Here is a 27,914-nt window from a genome sequence, read left to right as displayed (position 1 = left end):
TGTGTAACCAAACAAAATAAATAATATAAAAAATATTAGACATAATATTACAGACCGTCACCATTCTTTAAAAAAAAAGTCACACAGCTCTGGCACATGAGGGTGAATAAACTATTGCCCAATTTCCCTTCAAAAGGTCAACCCTGTTACCATGATTTTGTTTACTAAAAAAATTATAACTGAAAAAGGGTATTTTTAAAATACAAGCATTACATATTTCCAAGTTTACTGCAGTTTTAATGCATATATTTTAAACTGTCAACCCTGTTACCTTCTATCCCAGCCTATATAAAATGTATTAATTTAGCTTAAAATGGCATGAAGTTAATGAATACAAATTTACACCAAAAATCATTTTCCTGATATTTCATGTGATTTACAGTATAGCGTATATAGCTGTGTGTATATCTGATAGATACACTATTGGTCTAATACTTAAAATTTTACAAAACAATTAGTGCTGTCATATGATTAATTGCATCCAAAATAAATGTTTTTGTTTACATAATATTATGTATATATAAAATACACGCACACATACAGTATATATTTTGAAAATATTTACATGTATATATTTATACTCATAATTTATCATATATAAATATATTTAATACATAACATTTTTCTTAAAAATATACATGCATGTGTATTGATATATACATAATAAATACACACAGTACACATACATATATTATGTAAACAAAAACTTTTATTTTGGATGTGATTAATCATTTGACAGCACCAAGAACAATACAACATTATTAAAAACAGCCTAATCTAACCATTTTATTGAATGACCCAGATGGAGTTTAACAATAAGTGCTCCATTTGATCTTTGACCTCATCTTATCTGCCAATGGACTTTGATTGGAGACTCAAAGGCAGCCTGAGGAATAGAAAACATCCTTAAGGATAAACCACAGTCAGGTGTCTGGAATATATAATAACCATACACTGTCACTTTGTTCTTTGTGTTATATGCAGGATGTGAAAAATGATGATAGTGAGTTTTTTTTTTAAATTCAATATAGTAGTCTAAATATCTAGTGTGAAAGCAGATAACAGAAAAACAGTTTAATTAATGTAAAACTAGGTTGCTTTATTAAGTTAAAATATAACAAATTCATGCACAGACAGTACAACTGCTAAAACGAGTACAAAAGACATTTGGCTCAACCAAGAAAAAAACAAAAACATTGCACAAGCTTATCATTTTTTAGTTAGAAAACTGTTTGCTCAGGCACAAACAAATTGAAACTTCATTTCTGAAGCAGTGCCAATAGGCTGTCGAACCCACTGTCCTGCTGACGCACTTTCAACTCTGAAAATAAGCTCTTTGGACACATTTTCCGGACACCATGTCCCTCAGATCCAGGGATTGGCTCTCTGTGTTTATTTGTTCTCCTGTCCACACACACATCTGGTTTAACGCAAGACGGAGGCTGAATGATCTCCTTGTATATCGTAACATCAGAGTTATCTCCGATGGAGCTTCCAAAGTCCAAACCGGCGTTAACAGAGAACGGCTTCCCAGGCTCTGGATAGGAGGAGGTCGGGTGAATGTTGTTGATGAAGTTAGAGCCGTTACTGGTTAAACTCCAGTCGCTCTGTCCGTCATCACGAACGGGAGCTTCTTCGATCAGGAAGGGCTGGACGGATGATGGTTCTCCCAAACCCTCCAAGAACATTTCCCTGCTGTGCTTTCTCAGAGTGACATTAGGGGTCCTGACATTGCTGTTAAAAACACTATCATGTGCAAAGTGTGTGTGCTTCTGAGCTACCTGACCAACCGTAAAAGTGTCTTTGGATCCACATACCACTGCAGACTTGAGGGAATCCAGTTCGATGGCTTTAGATTCGACACCTTTCTGTTTAGCCGTCATGGATGTGTAGTCAGTGTCCGTTAGGTTATAGATCTGATAGATCCGTTTGGTCTTACCATCCTTGAGGGCTTCAGCACCCAGCACTTTAGCAGGAGAACCACTGGTTTCAATGTCCGTTTTGTCAGGCCCACCTAAGCAAAAATCAATGTTCCCAGATGAAAGCGCCGTATCATGCTACAAATGAAGGCTTGGCTGAGTTGAGGTTTTACCTTGAGAGTTCTGGGTTCTCGAAAGCTTGCGTTTGGCCAACGGGGTCTCGAGGACTTTGGCCATGGCGGCCAGTTTGCTAGCAGCGTTTATGATTTTCTTCTCTGCTCTGGAGAAAGAAAAGGTGTAGAATGAAGACCAAACCATGAAAACAGAGAGAAGATGATCATTTGTGGTTCCTCATACCCTGCAGCCTGGCCTCCGTCCTCCAGCAGCTCCTGCAGACAGGTGAGGTAGTACCTGCGCATGCGTCTGGCCGTGTCCTGTCTTTCCCTCAGGACCTCAGTCCTGATCAGCTCCGCCGCCCGTTCCTTACTCTCCTGCAGGTAACGCAGCATGTCGCCTACAAACACATTGAAAAACCAATTAAATAAAGTATGTGTTGAAGAAGCTACTTTATCAACTATTAGCTTCAGTTTCAAATAGTTCAACTGCAGACATGCCTGCTTCTAGTTAGGTAAGGTGCAACTTTAATAGGGTTCAAATATACTAAAATAAAATCTTCATTTATCATCATTAATAAAATAAAAATCACTTATCTAAATACATCTGTTGAAAATAATTTTTTTCTTCAAAATCAAGACCATTTCAAAACAAAACAAAACAGAAATGCAATGTGAATATAATTTGATGAGTTATGTAAAGCATCTTTATAAAGGTCTTGAATTCACCTCTGATTTTCTCCAGTGCTTTCATGTATTGCTCCTTCATTTCCTCAAGACCTGCTTGAAGATTCTGTTGGCTGACTGAACCGCTGAAACATTGATGAAGACTCTTAGTATTTCTCTAAGACCCACTGCGCTCATAGCAAACGATGTGCTCTCATGAAAGAAAACAAGCAAACGTCAAGTGTTTACAAACCTTGAAAGTGCTTCTGCATTTGAAGTTTGTTTCAGTTCCTCAAGGGCTTTGAGATGACCCTGCTGCTCCTTCTGCAGGGCTGCCTCGTGCTCATCTGATTTGAAAAATAAAAACAAAGATTACAAATCACTGTCTTCCACATGTTGTTTGCTTCTTACAGGGGTCCATTTGTGCCAAGCGATAATAATGTGATACTAAACTGATAATCAAATAAATCAATGAACTGAGAAATCAAATACAATTAAAAAAAAAAAAAAAAAAAAATCAATTCAGAATTTTTATTCAAAAAATATTTCCAAACATGTAGATATAGAACTGAAGTATGTTTCCGCCATTGAATACAAATAAAAAAAAAAGGTAATTGTGACTTTTTAATCTCACAATTTTATTTATTTTTTTCACAGAAATTTGTGATATAAACTTGCAATTCTGACTTTTTTTCTTAGATTTGTGAGTTTATACCTCACGATTCTGACTTTATAACACACGATTCTGAGAAAAAAAGTCACGATTACCTTTTTTATTTTTATTCAGTGGTAGAAACGGCTTCCATACGACAATGAAAACTATCATAATTATAAAAAATAATCATGAAACAAACAAATAAAAATATTCAGTTTAGCAACAGGTAATATAAAAAATGGTGATAAAAATAAAATAAATGAATAAAATAGTAAAAAATAAATAAATAAATAAAATAGTATTAATACATTTTTAGCCTTTTCCAACTTATTGACAGTAGAAAGAAAACAGGAAATGATGGTGGGAAAAGACTAGTGCTGTTTTCGTCAATTATTATTATTATTAAAATACAACATAAATATTAAATGACAAATGCAAAAAACCTAAAAGAAAATTAGTAATGTTGCCTTGGCAATGAACCGAAATAAGTATTAATATTATTAAAATAAAATAAATTAAAGCTACATAAAAACTATAAAAATGACAAAAGTACAATAATATGTTTCTAATACTGGAGAATTTCTTAATACACTTAAAAGACTTCACACTGCACATGGTTCTGAATGATAAGCAGCACCTTTCATCTTCTGCAGGGTGTTTTTGTGCTCTCGTACGGTCCTCTGGAGCTGCCGGCAGGCCTTCTCTAGATGTTTCTGGAGCTCTTGATTCTTCTTCTGGAGCTTGGTCAGAGACTCAGCGCATTCACCCTGCTTCCTCTGGGCTGTCAGACCTGCTGCAGGGCGAGGAAGCGTGAGGAGGGAAGAGCCGCTGATCCAGCAGCGTGTGAGGTGAGCGTGATGTGGGTCTTACCGATCTCGGCTTCATGGCGCTCCTGGGTTTCCTTCAGCACACGTCTCAGCTTGTCTTCGCCGCTCTGGGGTGTGAGAGAAAGAAAATATTTAGTGTGTTTCTCATGGCGGAGATTGATGATGATCTAGAGACTGTATAATTATGATGATTGTTCTGGTGTAATAAAGAAGAGGGAACTCTCTGGGTGCAGCTGTGCTAAGTGCAGTGACAATAGATTGTCAATTTGTCTCAGGAATCAGACACGCACCTTCTTCCACTCCTGCTTGGCTTGGTTGATGGTTTGAGAGAGTGATTCTCTGCAGATCTCCCAGACTCTGGATCTAATGGTTCCTGGTGCACTGCTGAGCTTCTGTTCTTCTCCACTCCTCCTCCTCCTCTCCACTCCCTCCTGCAGCACCTCCTTTAGATCATCGAGCACCTCCTCCAGCACCCGCTGCCTCTCGTCCTGCAGTCTGCAAAACAACAGTGCTCCTTTAAAACATACATTCATAAACTCATGTTTAGAAGGTCTGCGTACAGGAGTCGAAAGACTTGGCTTCTATTGATTAAAATCTTATTTATGTAAAATATCAGTAACTGTTTACATTTGTGTACTTCACTGTAAATAAATATCTATAGTATTAAAATATATATTTACATAAAGCTCCACAAAGTATGTAAGCTAATATTAAATGTTGCTGATCAATGCATTATTGTATTATTACAAATTTAATATAAACCTCTAAAATTTCTTCAAAATTTATTCAAAATGTTCAAAACTTTTGTTGTAATATAAATGAACAGCAACATTTAACAAATATTATACACTTTATTATTAAATAGAAATATATACTCTGTGATTATGAAAATCTAGCATTAAATATTAAACAAACCTTCAATATACTATTTATATCAGTGTTGTTATTGTTAACTAAAACTAAAACAATTAAAAATCATTTTTGGGAACTGAAATAAAGCTGAAATAAAATAAGATTTAAAAAAAAAAAAAATAGAAAACCTAAACTTTACAAGAAACTAACTGAAATAAATTTGAAGTACTAAAACTATTAATAGCAAAACTGAAAGAAAAAAAAGATACATTAAACTAAATGGAACTAAAAAAAAGCTAATAAAAAGACAAAAACAATAAAATTACACATAAAATAGAAATATATAATAAAAAAAATGTAAATGAAAAAAAAAAAAAAGCTTTTTGAATGGGCTTTTTAAATAATGAAATAACAGAAAATTGTATTAAAAGATATTTGTAGTGCATACTGCATATTAGATAGACAGACAGACAGACTTGCGACGCTGCTATTGTTTGTTAAGGTATTGTAGGTTGTTTTAGTGTGTTGTTTTTTTGGCTCACATCAAAAGGGCCCTGCTTAAACAGCATTCTGTTCAAGCTTGAATTAGCAAACCCTACTAATTACGGTGATTATTATGAACCTGTTCTCTTGATGATCCCTCCACCCCTGCTCCTTTTCTCTGAGTGTTTCATGTGGCTCTGTGTCTCTTTGTTTGTCAGTTTTCTCCAGGTTCTGCTCCAGAACGGCTTGTAGTTTCTGCTTCTGCTCTCTCTGGAGCTGCGCCCTGAGGTGGGACATCTCCTCCTGCTTGTCTCTGATCCAAATGTCTCGGGCTGCAGCCAGCTCTGCCTTCACGAGGGCAGCCTGCTCCTGGCACAGGCGCTCCAGTCGAGTGCAGAGGGTAAGCACTTCCTCCTGGAGCTCCCCGTTTCTCACGTTACACCGCTCCAGTTCAGCGCATTTGGTGCGGAGCGTGTCCTGCCACCTTTCCTCCACTGCCTTCACAGCTGAGGACACCTGGGATCAGGATGAGAGTTTAGAAATTAAATATGAAGAAATCATTTCAGAATGATCACTACATCAAATACCTGTTCCTGAACATGCTGCTGTCGAAGTCGCTCCCATTCATCTTTCTCCCTCTGCAGGCTGCTTTTGTATTCTGGGAGGGAGGTCAAGTCCTGGAGCCATCGAGAACGAGCCCTTGATATCGCACCTTCAACCTAGGAAGGCAGAAATCATTGTTAACCCTGTAAAACCTGACAAATAAAATCAAAGTCTGGAATGGAACATATACAGAAAAAAAAGAAAAGCAAAACTATGCAATTTGGTGCAGTTTTCATATTTTTAATTTCAATTTGCACAATTTGGAGGGTAATGGAAACACAGCTGGTGATGTTTCAACCGCGGAAAGATGTCAAAATTAATAAAACAGCATGTTAACGATAATGTCATATAATGTCACGATTACCTCTGGGAAGCCATTCAACGTCCATAAACCAACTAGAAAAAAATGTATTCTAGAGAGGAGCATTTTTCTAAATATATTTTTACTGATCCTGTTGTCTTTATGAAATGAATGCATTTGTTTTGATGTTAAGAGCTGTAAACCGGTCACACCTGGAGTGTGATGTCATCTGTGTTTCTGCTGCATCTCTCTCTGAGCATCTCGTACTGCTTCCTCCACGGCTCTGTCCTGGGCCGTCACAGCCTCCTGCTGCAGGGTCTCCTTCTGAGCGCTGAGCCGGACCTCCAGCTCTTCCACTGAAATCAGCTGACCTGCTGTCTCAGAGGAGCTGGTCTGACACGCTCCCTCACGGGACTGCCTGGCCTTCCTGACCTCTTCCTCAGCCTCCTGTAACCGCTGAGCCCAGGACTGCTCCAACTGGCACAAAGACAGACAGAAAGAAAAATCAAAGATAGGCAAAAAGAGACAAGCTGACAAAACACAGATAAACAAAAATAGACAGATGAACAGATGAAACCAATGGTACTGGCAAAAGATAAGACAGATAAAATATATAAAAGGCAAAATAGAAGAGCATCAACATTTCTCACATTACTATAGTTTAGAAAATGGTAATAAAGTATGACTTTGATAACTTTGATAGAAAGGTATGTAATGAATTAGGTTGAGTAGCTGTCAGCTGTTAAATTTAAGTACACAATTAGACAATACTAATTTAGGTCAACCAATTACTAAGCAACGCTTTATTTTGTTCAGTTTGTGGTGTAAAAAGGTTGCATTAGCAATTAAAGAAAAAACACTTCAGCAAAACATGGTCAGGTCAAAGTGTCTGATAAAAAAATTTGGGACCAAAAATTATTCAGTTTTACTGGTAGTCCACTGTATGAAGATTTTCTGTACATCTGAATGGCACAACAGTGACATTTTAGTCCGAGTAGAAAGTGAATTGATGTAAACAGCCCATCATCACTAACCGTCTCCTGCTCCTGCTGCCAGCTGTTCCTGGCTGTTTCCAGATGCTCTCTGACCCGCAGCTCAATCTCAGCCTGTGTGTCTGTCTTCCACTGGGCTTTGAGCCGAGACACGTCCTCCTGATGCTGACGCTCCAGATCAGACCTCAGACTCTCCAGAGCGGCCTCACTCTCCTCTCGCCTCTTTAACTGAAACAACAAGACACATGATCAAATATTAACAGTCTCACATGGCCAGATTTTTGACTCGCATAAGAAAGTTTTATCCCCTAATTAGACAGGAAGGGACTGTCTAACCCCAAGGAGAGGAGGAAAGAAATTGCAGTAGTAGCAATAATAATAATAATAATAATAATAATAATAATAAACAAATTCTTAAAAATTAATGAATTTAAAAATAAATTTCCTTAAAAAAAATAAAAATATATAATAATAAATGAACAAATGAAATCAATCAAAATTAACAATTAAATGCATATTACTTGACTAATATATACACATACATATACACACACACACAATTCTGCTATGGCTTTAATTAAAGGTAATATATTCTTTGCAAAATTGAGCAAAAACACATAATACCGTGTTTAAAATATAACACAATATCAACTTCTTATTTACTGAACTGTTGTATAAAATCACATTTAAACTCGTGATATTCGGGACAAAATCAGCACTCGTATAATGCGGCTCTCCATGCTCGTGTGATATCGTATGATATAAATATGAGACAAAAACACAGGGGCATTTTTGCACCACTATCATATTATATATATATATATATATATATATATATATATATATATATATATATATATATATATATATATATATATATATATATTTTTTTTTTTTTTAATAACTATTTAATTAAAAATAAATTTACTTAAAAATATAAATGTCAATTAATCGATAAATTAATGTATTCACTATCTAGTGCTTACCTCATTTTCTTCCAGTGTCCTCAGTTCTTCAAGCTTGTTTTGTAGATTTTCCTCCAGCTTGTCTTTCTCTTTGCAAACAGAAATGTAGCATTCCTGCACAGCTAACACCTCCTGCCTGAGATCAGTCAGCTTTGACCTGTGGATGGACCCGGTGTTAATAAAAGTCAGCTTCTGCATGCTTTATGAAGGTTATTATGAAGTTTCCAGTCATATTGTTTAAAGCTGAAGGTGTAGTGCAGTACTCGAGCAGTTGGATTTGCTGCTGATGCTGGCTGGTGAGTTGCTCTATGTGAGCTGTGTGCTCCTGCATGAGCTCGATCCGGACACGATTCACCACGTCATCCCTGAACTGCTGTTGAGTCCTCTCATCCCTGCACACACAGAGCATTTCACCAATGAAACACTGCAGAAGGTGCACCAGAGTGGAATTACCTCTAACTTTAGCAGAAAGAATGAATGTGTGACCTCTCTGCAGCTTCCTGTTTCTCCTGGTCCAGCTCCTGGATCATCTCCCTCATCTTGGTGCAGAGCTCAGAGTTGGCTGCCTTCACCTTCTCCTCACTCTGCTTCAGCTCCTGATTCCTCTTCTCCAGAGCCTGCCATTCACAACTGGGGTTGACTAGTGTAACAACTAGCTAACTGAATCATGACTTTTTAAAACATGGATCCAGATCAGTGTTATTTTAATATTATTTATAAATTATTATAGTCTTTATTATTATTCAGAATTAGTTTTGTTTTTATTTTCAGTTTTAGTCATTTTATGTCCTTTTGTTATTTTTTTAATATTTATATATAATTTATTTCTATATAATATACATATATTCAATGCAATATTTCTATAAAAATTTAAAATTTCAGTTTTTACTTTTTACTGTAGTACTTAAAAATGAGAAATGTTGCTTTGGCAACTGCCGAGTTCACACTGCATGATTTTCAAACTCGTCGGATCGCTGTTGTTTTCACACTGCGTGACTATCTGGGGTAGCATTCAGTGGCTGCTGTGTTCACACTGCACGATGGATCGGCGACAGGGGCTTTCACATTGCACGATTTCACAATAGGAAGAATCGCCGACAACTCTGTCTGATCCGCAAACTACGTTTCACAACAAAACACACGTGAGAAGTGATAAGGAAATAACACAAGCACCCGCGTGCGTCAGCCCGTTGTTCTCAAGCGAGACTGAAGTATTAAAACAATATAGCCCGCAAATGGTCTGTGCGCTGATTTCCAGCTACAAAAACAAAAACAGATTATGCAGGAGGGAGATGCAGGGAACAGGGATTGTGTTCTGCAAAGAATGGTAAATAATAATTTTGCAGTAACTGTTATGCTGATGTTGCGGCTGGTCAAGCGTTTGTGCTTGTTTCTGTACATAATTGTACATATTAAAATACTGATATGGTCTATAACTCCTCACCGAACTTCCCTCTGCCCTGTATCTTTGTCTCTCATTGGCTGAAGGTCATTGCCGATGTAGTTTTCAGTCAGAAATCACTGCACACAGCAGGATTGTGAATCGCCAACAGCTCCAGATATTTAGCATGTCAAATATTTCACAGGCGTCGGCGACATGTCGGCGATTCTCTCAGATCGCGTCTTTGATCATTCACACTGCACGATTGTCACTCGCGTGAACGAGCTCCGATTTGCCTCCGATTTCGGGCATTTGTCGGCGATTTATCAAAACCTGTCAGCGAGTGAAAAATCGGGCTAAAATCGTGCAGTGTTAACTCAGCATAACTGAAATCCAATAATTTGTCATCTAATTTTTGTTGTTATTTTATTTAAGCTTTATTTCAATTAACATTTTTTCCCTTTTATTTCAGCTTTATTTCAATTAACCAAAAATTATTTTGATACTGTCTTTATCAATAAATGGTAAAAAGGCCAAAAACATATTAAACAACTATTTTACCACAATTATCTGTTGCTAAACTAAGTTTGTATATTTTCATTTTATTATATTAGTGCTGTCAAACGATTAATCGAGATTAAATCGCATCCAAAATAAAAGTTCTTGTTTACATAATATATGTGTGGTGTAGTGTGTATATTTATTATGTATATATAAAAAACAGACACATACACCATATATTTTGAAAATATTTACATGTATATATTATTCATATAAATTGTCATATATAAATATATTTAATATATAAACGTAACATTTTCTTAAATACATACATGCATGTGTGTGTATTTATATATACATAAATATACACACTACACACACATTATATAAACAAGAACTTTTATTTTGGATGCGATTTAATCTCGATTAAACAGCACTAATATATATATATATATTATATATTTCTGTTTGGCTTTAATTTATTATTTCAGTTTTCTTTATAGCTAACTCTGTGACTGAAGTCTCACTGACCTCCACTCTCTCCTGCAGGACCTGCCGTTCCTCCTGCAGTCTGACGAGGTCTTTGTGAGGAGCGGCAGTCATGTGAGATGTTTCCAGGTGTTTCTCCAAGCTGCTCTCCCTCACCTGTAGTAAACGCACAAGGTGTAAGTCTAGCATCTACTACAGCACACAGGTTGATCCATCAAGCACTGATTTGATGTAGGTCAGACCTTCGAGTCTCGTATGGTTCTCTCAGCCTGCTCTAGCTGCGTCTGCAGCTGTTCTGCTCTGGTCTGGGAGCGTCGCAGCTCCTCCTGCAGCTCAGAGATCTTCCGACGCTTGGTCTTCAGGTGACTCAGGCAGCGCTGCAACTCGCTCTTCAGCTCTCGCACCATATCCTCCTTCAGCAGTTTGGAGTCTCCTGCTTCAGCAATATGAGGTTTGCTGGAAAACAAAGTAATTATGAGATTATAAGAAGCTTGAAATATGAACACAACTAATACAGTTTGAAGTGTTACATAACGTTACCTGTGGATTCGTCCATTTCTCCACTTGAACTTCTTGATGCCCAGGTCCATGTAGGACTCAGACAGCTGGTTCTCCCAGTCTCCATTAGACTCCAGGGCTCCATGTTTAATGGCGGACTCATACAGATTTATCTGCTCCTTCAGTTCAGTCAACTCTTCCTGTTGAGAGAAGAAACACATGGGGGCTCTGTTTTATGGACAGCTTTAATGTTTCCCATTATTGGAAATGCTGTCAAACATTAGTGGACTGACTGACCTGCAGGGTTTTGCTGATGTCTTCGCTGATAGCACGGGCAGACTGGGCCTGCTGGAGCTTCAGCTGTAACTGACTCATCTCTTGAACAGAGCCTGCAGAGAATAAAAGAAGCTTTGATAAAGATGTTACAGACGCAAGGGAGACAAAAACTTCAATGAATTCATTAAAGGACTGAAAACATGATTTTTCTTCTTTTAAAACAAAAGAGTTAAGAAACTAAGTTATGAATGCTGCAAGATCTGCAACCTCATATATTGACTTAAAATGGTACAAAAGTACAGAATATGGACCATGGAATATGGAATATTATAAATAAAGAAAAAAAAAAAATAGAAAAGTGTGTTGATGCTTATTTATTATTATTTTTTTAATTTAAACAAAACATAATTGTAATAAAATATACTTGACATTTTAATTAAAATAAATTGTAATACAAATATAATAAAATGTTTCAAATATGTAGTAATTTAAGGAAACACAGGAAGTAAAAATCTAAATAACTGAAAATAATTAGATACAATTCTAGTTTATTTTCATATTTCACTAAAATATTCTCATTTACAAATAAAACATTATCCTTTTATTAAACAACAATAACAAAATATTTTAAAATATTTAACATTTTTTAAGGGGAACATAAGAGGTAAAAACATTGTTATTTCCATATTATCGTTAAAATTAGGGATGGGTATTTTTCAAAAATATTGCATTCGAATATTTGAGCTCATAAAAAACAAATATTTATTTATTTAAATGACGTTTAATGAGAAAGACGTAATTTTTAAAATCAAACATTATTTTTGTCACCATTTCTAAACATCTTATCAGGCTATATTTACAACAAATTTATAAATTATATATCCTGTGTTTTTTTCCCCCCCATTTGAAAATTAAACTAAAATTAAATTAAACAATTTGTGCAAAAAAAAAAAAAAAAATTGTTTATCGTGTTTGCATTGTTTCACATGTTCTTGTTGGAAAAAAAAAAAAAAAAGCACACATGCACATTATCATGATCAGGTGAAAGTCGGCTCCTTATGCCGCGTGTCCACCAAAGCTTTTTTAGCCAGCTGAAAATGACAGGCGCTCTTCTGAAAATGCTCAGCTGTGAATGCTTGCGAGGCGCTTTGGTTGCTGTGATACATAACCGCCGCTGAAGTAATGTGGCAGATGCATCATAAATGGCATTTTTTTAAAAACGCAGCGCTCCCATTGGAAACTATTGAAAAAAATATGCTAGCCTGAGGAAAAAGACGCTTTGGTGGATACTGTTAACAAGAAAGCTGGCTGCAGAGAAAATGAGTGGTCTTCTCGGCTCGCTCGGGGTACATCTGCGCCTAGCTGCGGTAGTGAATGCAGTGATGTGCCGCTGTTTTCTTCATTCGACTGGCCATGACATCCCGGTGTTTGCACTTCATACGATTCCTCATTTGAGTGATACCTCCGTTTCACTTGACAAAGTTTGTGTTGCTCAGGATTTATAAGATATTTACTGCATTTACAGCCAGCAAAGCAACATTTTAGCAAAATTCAAATAGTGTTTTAATTTATATTATATTATAATGGAATATTATAATATTATGCTTGTTATAATAATAACAATAATAGAATACTATACTTGTTAATATATAATAATAATTATTATACAAAGATAATCAAATGTTTTCAAATATTTAATATTTTAAGGGGAACATAAGTAAAAAAATAAAATGAAATCAAGAAAAAAGTAGGACATTATATAAATTTGTTTATTTCTATATTTTAATTCTAACTTTAATACATTAAACTTCATTTTTAATAATAATAATAATAATAATAATAATAATAGTAGTAGTAGTAATAATAATACTAATAATAGCTATTATTATTAGTAGTAGTATTATTATTATATCCTTTATGGAAAGCCCATTTAAATAAATGCCTTTTACAAATACACACAACATGTGCCCTGGATCTTATGTCGTTCATAAGACGATTTGAAAAAGTGAAGGCCCCTGATTCTATGTACCAGAGTCATTGTAGTTTCTCTGAAATGTTTAAAGGGGTGGTTGACTGGATCTTTTTCTAGGCTTGATTGTGTTTATGGGGTGCAGTCAAACATGTGTTAATGTGTTGTGATTTGCTAAATCGCCTCTAGTGCGCATCTAAACGTCCCGCCCCTCAGCTCAGCGTCATGCACTCCCAATTGTGTTGTAAACAATGGCGTCTTCAATATCGCTTATCAATTTGAGCCCGATTGAGACGCAGAGGATATTAGTGAAGAGGATCGTGCAGAAACTGTGCAAGCACGGCTCTTACAGGAAGTTTCAAAATGGTATGTTTTTCATTTGTTGTTGTCACATACTTTTAAATGCGTTGTTATTTGTAAATGCTACTGCTTATGTCAGCTTCTAATATACGGTTTTATCCTGATTAAAGCTTCAATACAGAAGAATACATGATTGCGTTGTAGCATTTTTGTAACAGTAAGAAGTGTTCGAGAGCAAGTATTGCTCACTACCACGGCAATCGCGTGTGCATCCATGTTTAATGATTTTTAGCGTCCATATTTAATAGATTTTTTTGTGCACCCCTAGTTTTGATGGCATGGCAACAACTCTTCCTCTTCTCTAAAGCAGTGCAACATGCCCTCGCCCACTTCGTTGCATGTTCCTGGGGGATCCTGGGGTTTATGTAAATTTCAGGGTTTGTGACGTCACAAACCCGGGAAGTAACTTGGTGTAGTCCCTACAAGCCGTTTTTGTAGGCATTAAACTGCCATAATTTTAAAAGACCATTTGCATTGAACTTTCAGCGTCGTAACTTTGCAGATATTGTTTATGCTCAAACAGCAACATTACACACTAAGTTAAAAAAGTGAAATCGCATTCAACCACCCCTTTAAATTGTGTTAACTGCAAGAGAAAAAGATGACTGGCCCGTACGATTACCCATGAGGCTCGAGCAATCACAACAGTAAAAACAAACAGAAGCACATGGGATGCCACATACCAGTGTGGAGCAGTTTGGCACACTGCTGCTGGCTCTCCTCCAGGCGCTGTGTGAGGGTGTTGATGACGGCGGCTCTGTCCACCTGATCCTCTTCCCTCTGACGCTCCAGCAGCCGGACCTGATCCAGCAGCCGGCGGCCCGCCTCCGCCTGACACACACACACACACACACACACACACACACAGTGAAACCACAGGCCTGCACTGCCCCCTGTTGTAAGGGGTTAATCCACACTCAGGAATAATTCATATCCACATGTATCTGACCTGCTCGTTCAGACTCTGTGATTGTGTGTCCAGATTCTGCTGAAGGGTGAGCAGTTTGGCTTCGTACTGCTCCCGGATGGCGGTCATGTCTCTATCGTGCTGCTCACGCGCTCGTGTCAGAGTGTCTGAGCGACACAGATCCATCATCTGCAGCTTCAAGCTGTCCATCGCCGCCTCGGCCACATGCTGCTGCTTTAGGCTCTGTGTACGCACACATTTCCTCTCTTATAAGAGACTGCACCGTGTTCTACACCATTTTAACAAGCTCCAAATGCACAATTTCACTTGGACTTGCTGTGTGACTGATGTTGCAATGCATGAGGAATTCATAAGCTCGTACCTCTTGCTCTCTGTCTGTGAGAGACTGGATGTGTTTCTCCAGAGATCTGATTCTCCCCTGCAGCTGCGCTTCTCTCTCTTTGGCCTCCTCCACTAGTGCACTGGACTCCTTCAGTGATACAGTCAGACCGTCTTTCTCATCTAGACAAAAAGCAACACATTTTATGGCTCAAATTAGTATTAAAACTTTTTATTTTTACATTACCTTAAAAAAAAAAAATTATCACCTTTCACGTTCTGGGTCAGTTTCAACTAGAGCTTAACTTGTTTTGTTTTTTTACATACGAGTTACATTTATCTAAACAATACTTATAAATATACATTTAGCCTCTTTCCTGTATCTCTCACACGCTTTTAGGACTGAATTTTGTTGAAAACATGAATATGTATGCACAAACACACTATAAACAGACAACAATAATAAATTATATCAAATGAACGACCACCCAAAGGGGTGCAGAGCAAAAGTTCAAAGACCACACAGTCTAACTTTATGACCTATATTTCACTCAGTGGTTTAGGTCGCAACAGAAGCATTAAAACTGATCATTCTTTTCACCATAAAAAAGAAAGTTTAATTAGTAAAATTAATTTCTTTAGTTTGAAAACATTTCAAGATTTCAATTTTTTTCACCACTGCATAACTGTGACCCTGGAACACAAGACCAGTCATAAGGGTAAATTTTTCAAAATTTTGATTTATACATCATCTGAAATCTGAATAAGCATTCCACTGATTTATGGTTTGTTAGGATAGGACAATATTTGGCCGAGGTACAACTATTTGAAAATCTGTGTGTATGTATATATTATACACATACACATACACATACACATACACATACACATACACATACACATACACATACACATACACATACACATACACATACACATACACACAGTGGGTACGGAAAGTATTCAGACCCCCTTCAATTTTTCACTCTTTGTTATATTGCAGCCATTTGCTAAAATCATTTAAAATCATTATAATCATTTTTTTCCCCTCATTAATGTACACACAGCACCCCATATTGACAGAAAAACACAGAATTGTTGACATTTTTGCAGATTTATTAAAAAAGAAAAACTGAAATATCACATGGTCCTAAGTATTCAGACCCTTTGCTGTGACACTCATATATTTAACTCAGGTGCTGTCCATTTCTTCTGATCATCCTTGAGATGGTTCTACACCTTCATTTGAGTCCAGCTGTGTTTGATTATACTGATTGGACTTGATTAGGAAAGCCACACACCTGTCTATATAAGACCTTACAGCTCACAGTGCATGTCAGAGCAAATGAGAATCATGAGGTCAAAGGAACTGCCTGAAGAGCTCAGAGACAGAATTGTGGCAAGGCACAGATCTGGCCAAGGTTACAAAAAAATTTCTGCTGCACTTAAGGTTCCTAAGAGCACAGTGGCCTCCATAATCCTTAAATGGAAGACGTTTGGGACGACCAGAACCCTTCCTAGAGCTGGCCGTCCGGCCAAACTGAGCTATCGGGGGAGAAGAGCCTTGGTGAGAGAGGTAAAGAAGAACCCAAAGATCACTGTGGCTGAGCTCCAGAGATGCAGTCGGGAGATGGGAGAAAGTTGTAGAAAGTCAACCATCACTGCAGCCCTCCACCAGTCGGGGCTTTATGGCAGAGTGGCCCGACGGAAGCCTCTCCTCAGTGCAAGACACATGAAAGCCCGCATGGAGTTTGCTAAAAAACACCTGAATAAGATTCTCTGGTCTGATGAGACCAAGATAGAACTTTTTGGCCTTAATTCTAAGCGGTATGTGTGGAGAAAACCAGGCACTGCTCATCACCTGTCCAATACAGTCCCAACAGTGAAGCATGGTGGTGGCAGCATCATGCTGTGGGGTGTTTTTCAGCTGCAGGGACAGGACGACTGGTTGCAATCGAGGGAAAGATGAATGTGGCCAAGTACAGGGATATCCTGGACGAAAACCTTCTCCAGAGTGCTCAGGACCTCAGACTGGGCCAAGGTTTACCTTCCAACAAGACAATGACCCTAAGCACACAGCTAAAATAACGAAGCAGTGGCTTCACAACAACTCCGTGACTGTTCTTGAATGGCCCAGCCAGAGCCCTGACTTAAACCCAATTGAGCATCTCTGGAGAGACCTAAAAATGGCTGTCCACCAACATTTACCATCCAACCTGACAGAACTGGAGAGGATCTGCAAGGAGGAATGGCAGAGGATCCCCAAATCCAGGTGTGAAAAACTTGTTGCATCTTTCCCAAAAAGACTCATGGCTGTATTAGATCAAAAGGGTGCTTCTACTAAATACTGAGCAAAGGGTCTGAATACTTAGGACCATGTGATATTTCAGTTTTTCTTTTTTAATAAATCTGCAAAAATGTCAACAATTCTGTGTTTTTCTGTCAATATGGGGTGCTGTGTGTACATTAATGAGGAAAAAAAAAAAATGAACAAATGATTTTAATAATGGCTGCAATATAACAAAGAGTGAAAAATTTAAGGGGGTCTGAGTACTTTCCGTACCCACTAATATATATAAAAAACAAATATATATATGTTTTTTTATTAATTTTTATTAAAAAAGTGGCAATAACATTTTAATAAATTCATTTTCGCAAGTTCACCAATTAAAAAGAAGTTATTCATCAGATACAATGTGGTTGTTATAACAAGTTATGATTGTTTTATAAGCTTATGTTCCCACCTGGTCAAAACTGATCCAGAATATAAAAATGGTAAATAGTTTGTTTGTGCATTATGGTGGCTCAAACAATACAGCTAATAAACTAGCAACAGAGATGTTGATGAGCTTTTAAAAATAATCAAATACCGTATTGACCCGAATATAAGACGATGATTTTTTCTTGAAAATACATATGAAAAAAACGCGGTCGTCTTATATTCAGGGTCTAGGCTTTGACATGTCAGTAATACACCCACAACAATAGGTGGCGCCAAAAACGCATAAAACGAGTGTGCCATGAAATATGTAATGTAATGTGTGTTGTAAAGATCGCAAGTGAAAACAAAAAGAAAAAGAAAAGCTTACATCGGCACGAGTCGTGACTTATGTTAGCCTGATGGGAACAAACTTCCTCTGTAAGTGATTTTAAAACATAAGACAGTACCCAGATTTGAAGACTACAATAAGATTTCACTTCTACTGTGATAAAATTTTGGTAGACTACTATGAGATGGATAGCCTAAATGTCATATAATTCAGATGGGCTACCTGTTATTTCAATGGTATATCAAAAAGTGTATATTTTTCAATGTCATTGTTAGTACATTTTACCAGTATTTACCATACTTTCAAAACAAAAAATAAAAATAGGAAGAATATGCAATTTGAAAATAATTTAAGAAAAATGTTTTACAGAGAAAGAGAGAGAGAGAGAGAAAAAAACAAAAACAAAACAAGATTTAGATTTCAAAAAGCCTTTTTCCAAAAGGTACATCTGGAAAAATGGAGGTTGTCTTATAATCAGGGTCGTCTTATATTCGGGACAATACGGTAATAATAATAATAAATTAGTTATGAATGATTAACTATGAAGGGAACGTCTTGGGTCCTGTCACTAGTCTGCTTAAGTTTTTCCACAAAGATACTTTTTTGAAACTAACATTTCAGAGCTGAATTTAAAACTGTGGCAATCTAGTGAATCTGACCTTTGACGATTGTGAACTGGTGCTCCAGATATCTCATCCTCCTCCTGCAGTCCTCCAGTTTCTGTTCCAGCTCCTCAATCTGTCTGGATTGAGCTCTGTTTAAAATCTGAAGCTGCGCCAGCTGCTGACCATCTGCTGTATCTAAACAACATTCAGACAATACACCTCAATCTCCTAAAATACTAATAACATAGTCATTACAAATACAATTTAAAATAAATACTGTTCTTCTTAACTTTTTATTCACCAAAGAGTCTTGAAAAAATATATCATTGTTTCCAAAGAAAAATGAAGAAACAATTGTTTTCAACATTGATAATAATAGGAACTGTTTCTTGAGCATCCAGTCAGCATATTAGAATGATGGAGTAATAATGATGCTGAAAATTCAGCTTTTATAATCACAGGAATAAATTACATTTTAAAACATATTCAAATAGAAAACACTTATGTTAAATTGCAACATGGTAATGCATAATAGTATCTTACTCTGTGTTGAGTCCAGGAAGTCCCTTTGAATCTGGTCAAAGTGGCCTTTCTGATTGGTCACTTGAGGACTGAACATCTTGGGCTGGTTTGAAGGTTGATGTGGGTGGTAACTGGCCTTGCAGTGGCCAGTGGGTTCGTTCCCAGCTCCTCCATTATCAAACACCTTCAAAAAAAATGTGCAAAATTAATAAACATGCATACAATGTTTAATAAAAGAAGACTGGTTGCAGGCATTCACCTGAAAGTGGCGTCTGATGTTGTTATGCTCTCCATGGGCTTGTGCCTCATCTCCAAGGTAGCCTGCCCCATGCTGAAGAGCATTATTAGGGTACACGTCCTGTTCTGCCCCGTCCCCAGCGGAGAAGTCAGTGCCGTGCGACTCATCCGTGCCTGCGGATGAGTGTGCGAAGTCTCCGTTCTGATACTGGTAGTTCTGTCCGTTCTGTTGGTCCCAGCCGGTGGGTAAATGTTCCGTCCCGGTCTGGAGGTGATGAGGGTGATTGTTGGTCTGAGACGTGTGACTCTTATAGCTGTAGTCCTCATGATAAGAGCCTTGATCGTACTCCTCATAGTGCTGCAAATACATGCAAGACAAACGAATAAGTGAATGACCTGTCATAGCATTTTAAATGCACCAAATCTAAGACCATTTGCATCCTTTCAGTGACGCTCATAATTAATTTGTTTTTGTTGCATCTAAAACTAATAAACTCACTTCCTCATGGGAAGGTGGTCTTGGATGCTCCCATTGTGGCACATTCCAGGCATGCTGCGGTCTGAAAGACAAACACATTTGTGTATGTTTTATTAAATAGGTATTTCAGCCAAGTGTTGCATAAGGGTGTTTTGATGGGTTTTGTACCTGTTGTTGTCTTCTGGGCGACTGCAGGTGGAGCGGTCGAGCTCAGGTGAGGAGCAGTCTGCGCTGTCATCTAGCATATCATCAGGGAGATCAGTCAGGAGCTTGTGGAGCTAAAAAAAAAAAACATACAAACCAACAAATCCCATTTAATAGGGATGTAACGATTCACTCAACTCACGATTCGATTCGAGATTTTGATTTCACGATTGCGATTCGATTCATTTAAGACAAATTATAAATTAAATATGTTCTTTTATTATTGCTTGGACAAAATGCTGCACGTTTCTTTGTGAAATTGAAATATAACACTATAATAATATACTAATATAGCACTTGCATATTATTGCTCTTTTGTTGGTTTTGATTGCTTCTATTGTCCTCATTTGTAAGTCACTTTGGATAAAAGCGTCTGCTAAATAACAAAATGTAAATATAATGTAAATGTAAATAACAACTAAACTGAAATTTTAAAACAAGCCCCAAATCAAATAAATAAGTAACATAAATAAAAGAAATCTCTTCATAAAAACTAAATAAGGCTTTGTCTGTGCTCTTTCCATTTAAAATTAGAGGCAACCACTGCATTTTAATCATGATCCAAACAAAGATGCTGCATACATGCAGCAGGAGCAGTTTTAACCTAAATTAGACTGTATAATTTCGAGATTTGAAGCAAAAACAGAATGGTATGACTTCAGTTTTGAGAAATTATACATAGAAACAGCAGACGAGCTGAATGAGACGCAGATTCACTCTCTGCCAGCAGGTGGCGCTTTAAGCGTTTCCTTGGTTTCCGCTGTAAACAAAGCAGCGCTGCACTTATGAACTTTAATATGCATTATACAGAGGCAAGATGAGAAGAAAAATACCATCTAAACTTTTCTAAAGACAGTAAGTTCCCCTCAGACATGCATTCATATAAACTACCCTAATTGAATCGCGATTTGTTTCGCATCTCAACCGATTTGAATCGTCACATATTTGAATCGATTTTCAACCGGCTCGCGGTTAATCGTTACATCCCTACCATTTAATCAATAAAAATTGAACAATCATTCAGGACCGTAGCCACCCCACCCATGAGCGGTCTTCTCCCCTGCCAGACTGTTAAAGCACACATTAGAGGTCTTCAAAGATCCACTTGAGGTCCAACCGGAGATATTAGTATGATATTATTGATATAAGAAGCCCTGGGTTTTGGATGATTTAAAATAAATTTGCTATTACCAAATGGACCACAGAAGACCTAACCTTCCATAACAATATATTATTATTTAAAACAAATACATATGAATAATTCTATGACAATATGATTATAATATTATCTTCTCTGTCAATGCATGCTTCTTTGATACTGGTGCATTCAGCAAAAAGAAAGAGTCGGGATTTGCTCATAAATTAATTAATATTAACATAAATGTAAATGCAATCTCTATTCAGAGAGACCAACAGATGTTTGTGGTTTTTGGTTTTTAAAAACAGGTGACAATTAATTGGTAATCAATTAAAAACAACAACTTTCAGCCAGTTTTCAAAGCAAAGTATAATTTTATTTCACAAAATAAATAAACTAATGAATTAATTAATTTTTGGGACTTCAGGCATTGCACTCTGCAAGCTATCGCTCTCTTTATTTTTAACCGGTGATTTTCTGTAAATAAATAAATAATTAAAAACCCCAGCAAGCAAATTAATATAACTAGAAACAAATAACTTACAAAACAGGAATATTATATAAACAAAAAAAGTTATATTTCTTTCATAACATGGTCGAGAAACTGTGCAATTTTTGGTCCATGTTTTATAGTTTTCATTTTAGTGTTAAAGTGAATACACATTTTACTCTTGATATCAACTCTGACCAACACAGTACATTATTTTTATGCTATGGCCAATTAAATTACCTACACTACTTTGTCTAAAAAAAACAAAAAAATAGGAATGATCACTCTTAGGTTGTGCTGCCTAAATTCACTTTAGCATCATCACGGTGTGCGGTATGAAAAATGGATAACTCATTTTAAAATGATAAAAATGTCCCTATAATGGAGGAGGGATCTCTATTATAGAAAAGTGTTCTATAAAGTTTAAATCTTTCACATTATCTAGTGCGATTCATTAAAGATAGCAAAGTTAATCTAAAATCCACAATTAATATTGATATTAAACTGCTGATACAGACAAAGAAAAAAAAAGACATAAAAAAGGAAAATCACTAATATTGGACAATATCCATATGTTCTGATATAGTGTGCATCTTATAAAATAAAAATCAGTCAAACACTAATACACAAGCTCTCCAGTAAGTAAGTGTCTGACAGGCCATCTCTTGGGGAATTGAATTTTCCTTAGAAGTTTCTCAATACAATAATACAATATTGAGCTAATGGGTAACACACTGAAACTATGAGAAACGAAACAAGCGCATACAAGCAACCGATTCACTGCAGGTCCCATAGCAACCATTTAAAAAAAAAACACACCCGCCCGGTAACAGACATGCTGAACTCTCACACAAACACCAACACATGGCCCCGAGGCGTCTTAAAGGAGCCCCAGCACTCCTAACTTTCAGCAACTTCAGTGTCTTTCACTTCATGATAAAACACAGCTGATGTCTCCGTATCGGAGGACAGACAATCAAACTCACCCTCCACAACTCCCGCCGGATGGCCCGCACATCCTGATACGGTCCCTCGGACGGAAAACTTTCCCGCATTTACACTCTTACGACAGGAGCTCTTGGACTCAGTGGCATACTGAAGCACTATTGTGTGCAATGCTGGATTTCAGCAGCGTGACTCATATGAATAACTCCAGAAAAGAAAGCAGAAAACGAGGAACTAAGCCGTCCTCATTTGTCCAGCTGAGGTCGGCCCATTGTGGGGGTCAGAATATACGTTTCAGTTAACTGGAGCAGAAACATTCCTCCTCTGATGGAAAAAAGACAAACAGCCTGTGAATATGATGGTGCGTGTGATGCACATCAAAATCGATGGTCATCATTCACCTCATACTATTATTTTCTGATTCTAATCTAAAATGAGAAGTGAAATCGCCTACAATTGATCCTTCCATTCAGAGCAAACGTTTGTGAAGCTTCAGTAAAAGCTGCGAGTATGTAGGGCAGTGGAAACACAGGCTATATGACACAGCAAACACACCTGACTGCACTGAACGTGCACCAATGACAGCGAATGCTCCTTCATGCAGCGGATAGCTGTAAGGTGAGTCAGAACACACGTTTCTGATTGGAGAAGATCTGCCCTTTAAAAACAAACACTGTTACTGCTTGCAACTGGAAACAGAAGAATCTTTAACTACTAAAATCCATGAGAAAGCAAATATGGACCTAGTAAATTGAGTAAGGCAGCTAGCTCACGCAACAGCAAAATCACAAGAAAAAGATCAAATCAAACTCTTGTGTTTCATACAGCAGTTTTTAATGGTTATCCTGGCATGTTAAGCATTAACTGCAGGCCATATTAGAGAACAGCACTGACAGAGGAACTTTATTAGCATTACAGGTCTCAATATTAAAGCCACACAGAAATACTGAAGTGTCAGAACATGAACTGGATATAACTGTATGTACCTGCTTTAACAGGTAGACAGACACAAAAACTATTTGCTTAAAATGTATCCAGCAGACAAAGTAATACGATAAAGTGTCATTCTTGAAGTGTAATTATACCTTCAATTTTATTTTTATTTAAGATATGTAAGTGATATAAAATGATATATTAAATGACTTATATATATATATATATGACATTAAATAACAATAAATGTGTTTGCTTTCCGGAAACTGGATTTAAATTCGACATGAAAGGGAAATTGCAACTGTCTTTTCTCCCTATTGTAATGTACATCCAAGTAAAGCATCTTCTTGAATGAGATTTAAAAAATAATAATAAAAAAAAATATATAAAGAAGGACAGGACTTGTTTTGTTTTTTTCATTGGGGATAAAAACTGGACCGTTGTCAATTGCTAATTGCTGCAATCATGTCCTGTGAGTGACGGGTTGCTGGAAGAGAGGCAAACGTACGGTGGCTGAGAGAGCTCAACGCGCTGCAAATAGAAAAACGCCTGCAAATTAAGAAAACATCTTCATCAGTTTGACAGCAGGTGCTGCAAATGCTCACAACACAAACAAATAAAGAAATGCGCTGCAAATAAAATTCTTTATTTGTTTGCATTGTGAGCATTTGCAGCACCTGCTGTCAAACTGATGAAGATGTTTTATTAATTTGCTGGTGCTTTTTCTATTTGCATGTGTTTTCTGAAGTTGCAGAAAGTTTCTGAAGTCCTTTTATTCAATACTTTTTGAAACCTCCATTTGCCAGTTTAACAGCTCTAAATTTTCTCCTATAATGCCTGATGAGGTTAGAGAACACCTGACAAGAGATCAGAGACCATTCCTTCATCCAGAATCACTCCAGACCCTTTAGATTCCCAGCTCCATGTTGATGCTTCTTCTCTTCAGTTCACTCATTTTCTGCAGGGTTCAGGTCAGAGGACTGGAATGGCCAGCAGAAGCTTGGTTTTGTGCTCAGTGACCCATTTTTGTGTTGTTTTTGAGGTTTGTGTTTGGATTATTGTACGGTTGGAAGATCCAAACATGGCCCATTATAAGATTTCTAACAGAGTCAGTCACTTATTGATTTTTTATCTGTTGGTATTTGATAGAATCCATGATGTCATGTGTCTAAACAAGATGTCCAGGACCTCCAGCAGAAATATAGGCCCACAACATCAAAAATACAGCAGTATATTTCATTGTACACATGGGGTACTTTTTATCCCAGTGTTCACCAAACCCATCTTGAGTGTTTGCTGCTAAAAAGCTCTTTTTTTAGTTTCATCTGACCATAGAAGCCAGTCCCATTTGAAGTTCCAGTCGTGTCTGATAACTGAATATGCTGGAGTTTGTTTTTGGATGAGCTCGGAGAATTTTTCTTGAAACCCTCCCGAACAACACATGGTGATGTAGGTGCTGTTTGACAATTTATTTTAAAGGTCCCATGACATGCTGCTTTTTGGATGCTTTTATATAGGCCTAAGTGGTCCCTAGTACTGTATCTGAAGTCTCTTTCCCCGAAATTCAGCCTTGGTGCAGAATTTCAGCCACTAGAAGCCAGTCCCACAATGAGCTTTCCTTAGGACGTGCCAGTTCTGTGTCTGTTGCTTTAAATGCTAATGAGGACGAGAGAGGCAGGGCAAGGTGGAGGGTGGGTGTGTGGCCTTAACCAGCTTGCGCTACCATGCGCTAATGTTGACAGTGGATGTATCGCAATGGCTCGTAGACACGCAGTCCTTCAAGCTTACAGTTTGACCCAGAATCTGATCCGGATGGAGAAGCACCGGATAAAGAAGTTGCAACTCAGCGGCTACAGCAGGACGTCTCCGAATGGTTAGTTTAAAATATTGTGTCTGGATACGGTACTTTAGTTGGTTTGTTTATGTATGCTGTTACTGTTATTATCATGTAGCTAATGCTAGCCATAGGCTCGGATGAAGGAACTAAAAAAATACTTTGATGTTCATTTGTACATCCAAACACTGAGCAACTGTCAAACTCTCCTTCTCACCGTGCATTAGGACGATATAGACACATGTCCTCTTCCAGACAATTTCCTAACATTTTATGTTGATTGGAAATTCTTAATTATTGCCCTGATGGTGGAAATGGGAATTTTACTGCTGTAGCTCTTTTCTTAAAGTCACTTCACTAATTTGTGAAGCTCAATCATCTTTTGCTGCACATCAGAAATATATTCTTTGGTTTTTCTCATTGTGATGGATGATTAAGGGAATTTGGGCTTTGTTTTCCCTCCTATTTATATTTCTGTGAAACAGGAAGCCATGGCTGGATAATTTCATGTTCATAATCACCCTGGAGTGCTCAAAATTGTGAAGATGAATGGGAATATACTTCAGAGATATTTTACTCATAAGAATTTCTAGGGGTACCAATAATTGTGTCCAACGTGTATTTGAGAAAATACAGAGTGAGCAGGGCACGTGCGTGTCATTATGTAGTCGTTTGGAATGCACTGGGCGAAGGGAGTGATGTAATTTCCTCATTATCATCAGCTGGCATGTTCCCGTGACAACGCAGCACGGTGTCCGTCAGCAGATTCGCTGATGGACACCGGCAAAAAAAAAAATATATACATTTTATATTTTAACAAGTCTTATATATACATATTATTATTTTTATAGATTAGCATATTTCAAAAATGTATGTTTATTTGCAACAGTTATGCTAACAACAATAAAAGACATGACATTAAAATATATATATATATATATATTAGTGCTGTCTAACGATTAACCGCATCCAAAATAAAAAATTTTGTTTACATAATATATGTGTGTGTACTGTGTATGTTTATTATGTATACATAAATACAAACACATGCATGTATATATTTAGGTAAAATGTTGTGTTTATATATTTATATATAATATAAAATATAAGAATATAAATGCATATACATGTAAATATTTTCAAAATATATACTGTATGTGTCTGTGTTTATATATACATAATAAATATACACAGTACACACACACACACACACACACACACACACACACATATATTATGTAAACAAAAACTTTTATTTTGGATGCAATTAATAATAATATTATTATTATACAATTAAATATTTTAGTTTTAAATTGCATAATACACAATTTAAAAAATCCCAACCACTCATAAGAAATGTTTAGTTTAGAAATAACATGGATGGTAATTTTTTCCCCAACAACAAGAGGGCAAGATTAAAATTAATAAATGTGTGTATTGGAAGGTGTACATTGTTTAGTTTTTTTTTTTTAGGTTGTCTCCAGTATCAATTATATTTGAACCTTTTTCCTATTCCATTAAACAGCCATGCGCTGAAATAAATAACTAGATATTTACTGTTCATGTGAAATACAGACAGATAAACTGATTGTTTTTTTTTGTCCAAGTACATTTATATTACATTTAGTCAAGCATGCAGTGCAGCAGATGACAGATGCCAGTTGTCAGTCTGGTGGGTGTGTTTGTGTATCAGTGTTCAGTAACTGGACAGATAGCCAACCTCTTGCTCTCTGGCGTAGTCTTCCTGATCATACTCCTCTTCCTCCTGCTGGGTCTGTAAAGCTGCACTGTCAAAATCAATGGACATCCTGCTGATCCGAGAGGAGAAATGACACACTGAGACAGGAAATGACCAGCAATCACATACACTTACACTTCATTCAACCAGTCTTACTGATAAAACCGAGAACAGCTCGATAAAACATATTTGCTAGTTCGTATGTTAGCATCAGCAAACACTGTTAATCCCAGATATGGATACAGATTGTTTCTAAGCAACTCATAACAGTGTTCACAGCAGTAACTCGTTCATTTAGCGCTAGTTTACAAGCTTCAGTTCACAAACAAGGCTGTATGCGAGTTTAAATGATCTCTGCTTACCTTTAAAGCTTTTATAAAGTCGCCACAGTCCTGAAGTAACACAATAATCCCAAATGAAGTGTTTCTATGACACACATTACAGTGTCTCGGTGCCACACAAACTCATACCGCAACAATATTGATATAAAATGCCTTGAGTACGAGTAATAAACTGTCAGCAAATGTTTGTTCGTCCGTCACAGATGGTAAAACTCGCTTAATGCGGACTAAAGTCGATATTGCAGTAAAGATATTGATAAAGTGTCTGTCTATTGAAACATGGCGCCCTAAACAGCGGCAAAG

The 27,914-nt window shown here is 36.9% G+C and overlaps 1 protein-coding gene across 1 annotated transcript; it reads right to left on the bottom strand.

The window, feature by feature from the left end:
* Positions 1-913: 913 nt before the first annotated feature.
* On the bottom strand, positions 914-27,914 carry cep152 (centrosomal protein 152). The gene is given in 29 exon segments (XM_058767743.1): positions 914-2,014; positions 2,093-2,199; positions 2,277-2,433; positions 2,762-2,844; positions 2,952-3,045; positions 3,991-4,146; positions 4,224-4,287; positions 4,471-4,675; positions 5,655-6,031; positions 6,103-6,234; positions 6,630-6,896; positions 7,454-7,639; positions 8,398-8,533; positions 8,640-8,768; positions 8,863-8,993; positions 10,790-10,903; positions 10,990-11,203; positions 11,288-11,445; positions 11,543-11,634; positions 14,534-14,681; positions 14,800-15,000; positions 15,140-15,279; positions 18,806-18,946; positions 19,295-19,457; positions 19,533-19,868; positions 20,010-20,070; positions 20,157-20,266; positions 27,253-27,340; positions 27,633-27,914. Coding segments are annotated over 28 exon segments (4,944 nt in total). The 5' UTR covers position 27,340; positions 27,633-27,914; the 3' UTR covers positions 914-1,259.

Source organism: Onychostoma macrolepis, chromosome 25 (assembly GCF_012432095.1).
Source record: "Onychostoma macrolepis isolate SWU-2019 chromosome 25, ASM1243209v1, whole genome shotgun sequence".
NCBI classification, from domain to species: domain Eukaryota; kingdom Metazoa; phylum Chordata; class Actinopteri; order Cypriniformes; family Cyprinidae; genus Onychostoma; species Onychostoma macrolepis.
Note: the sequence above shows the minus strand (reverse complement) of the source record. Positions and strands in the feature narration are given on the sequence as shown.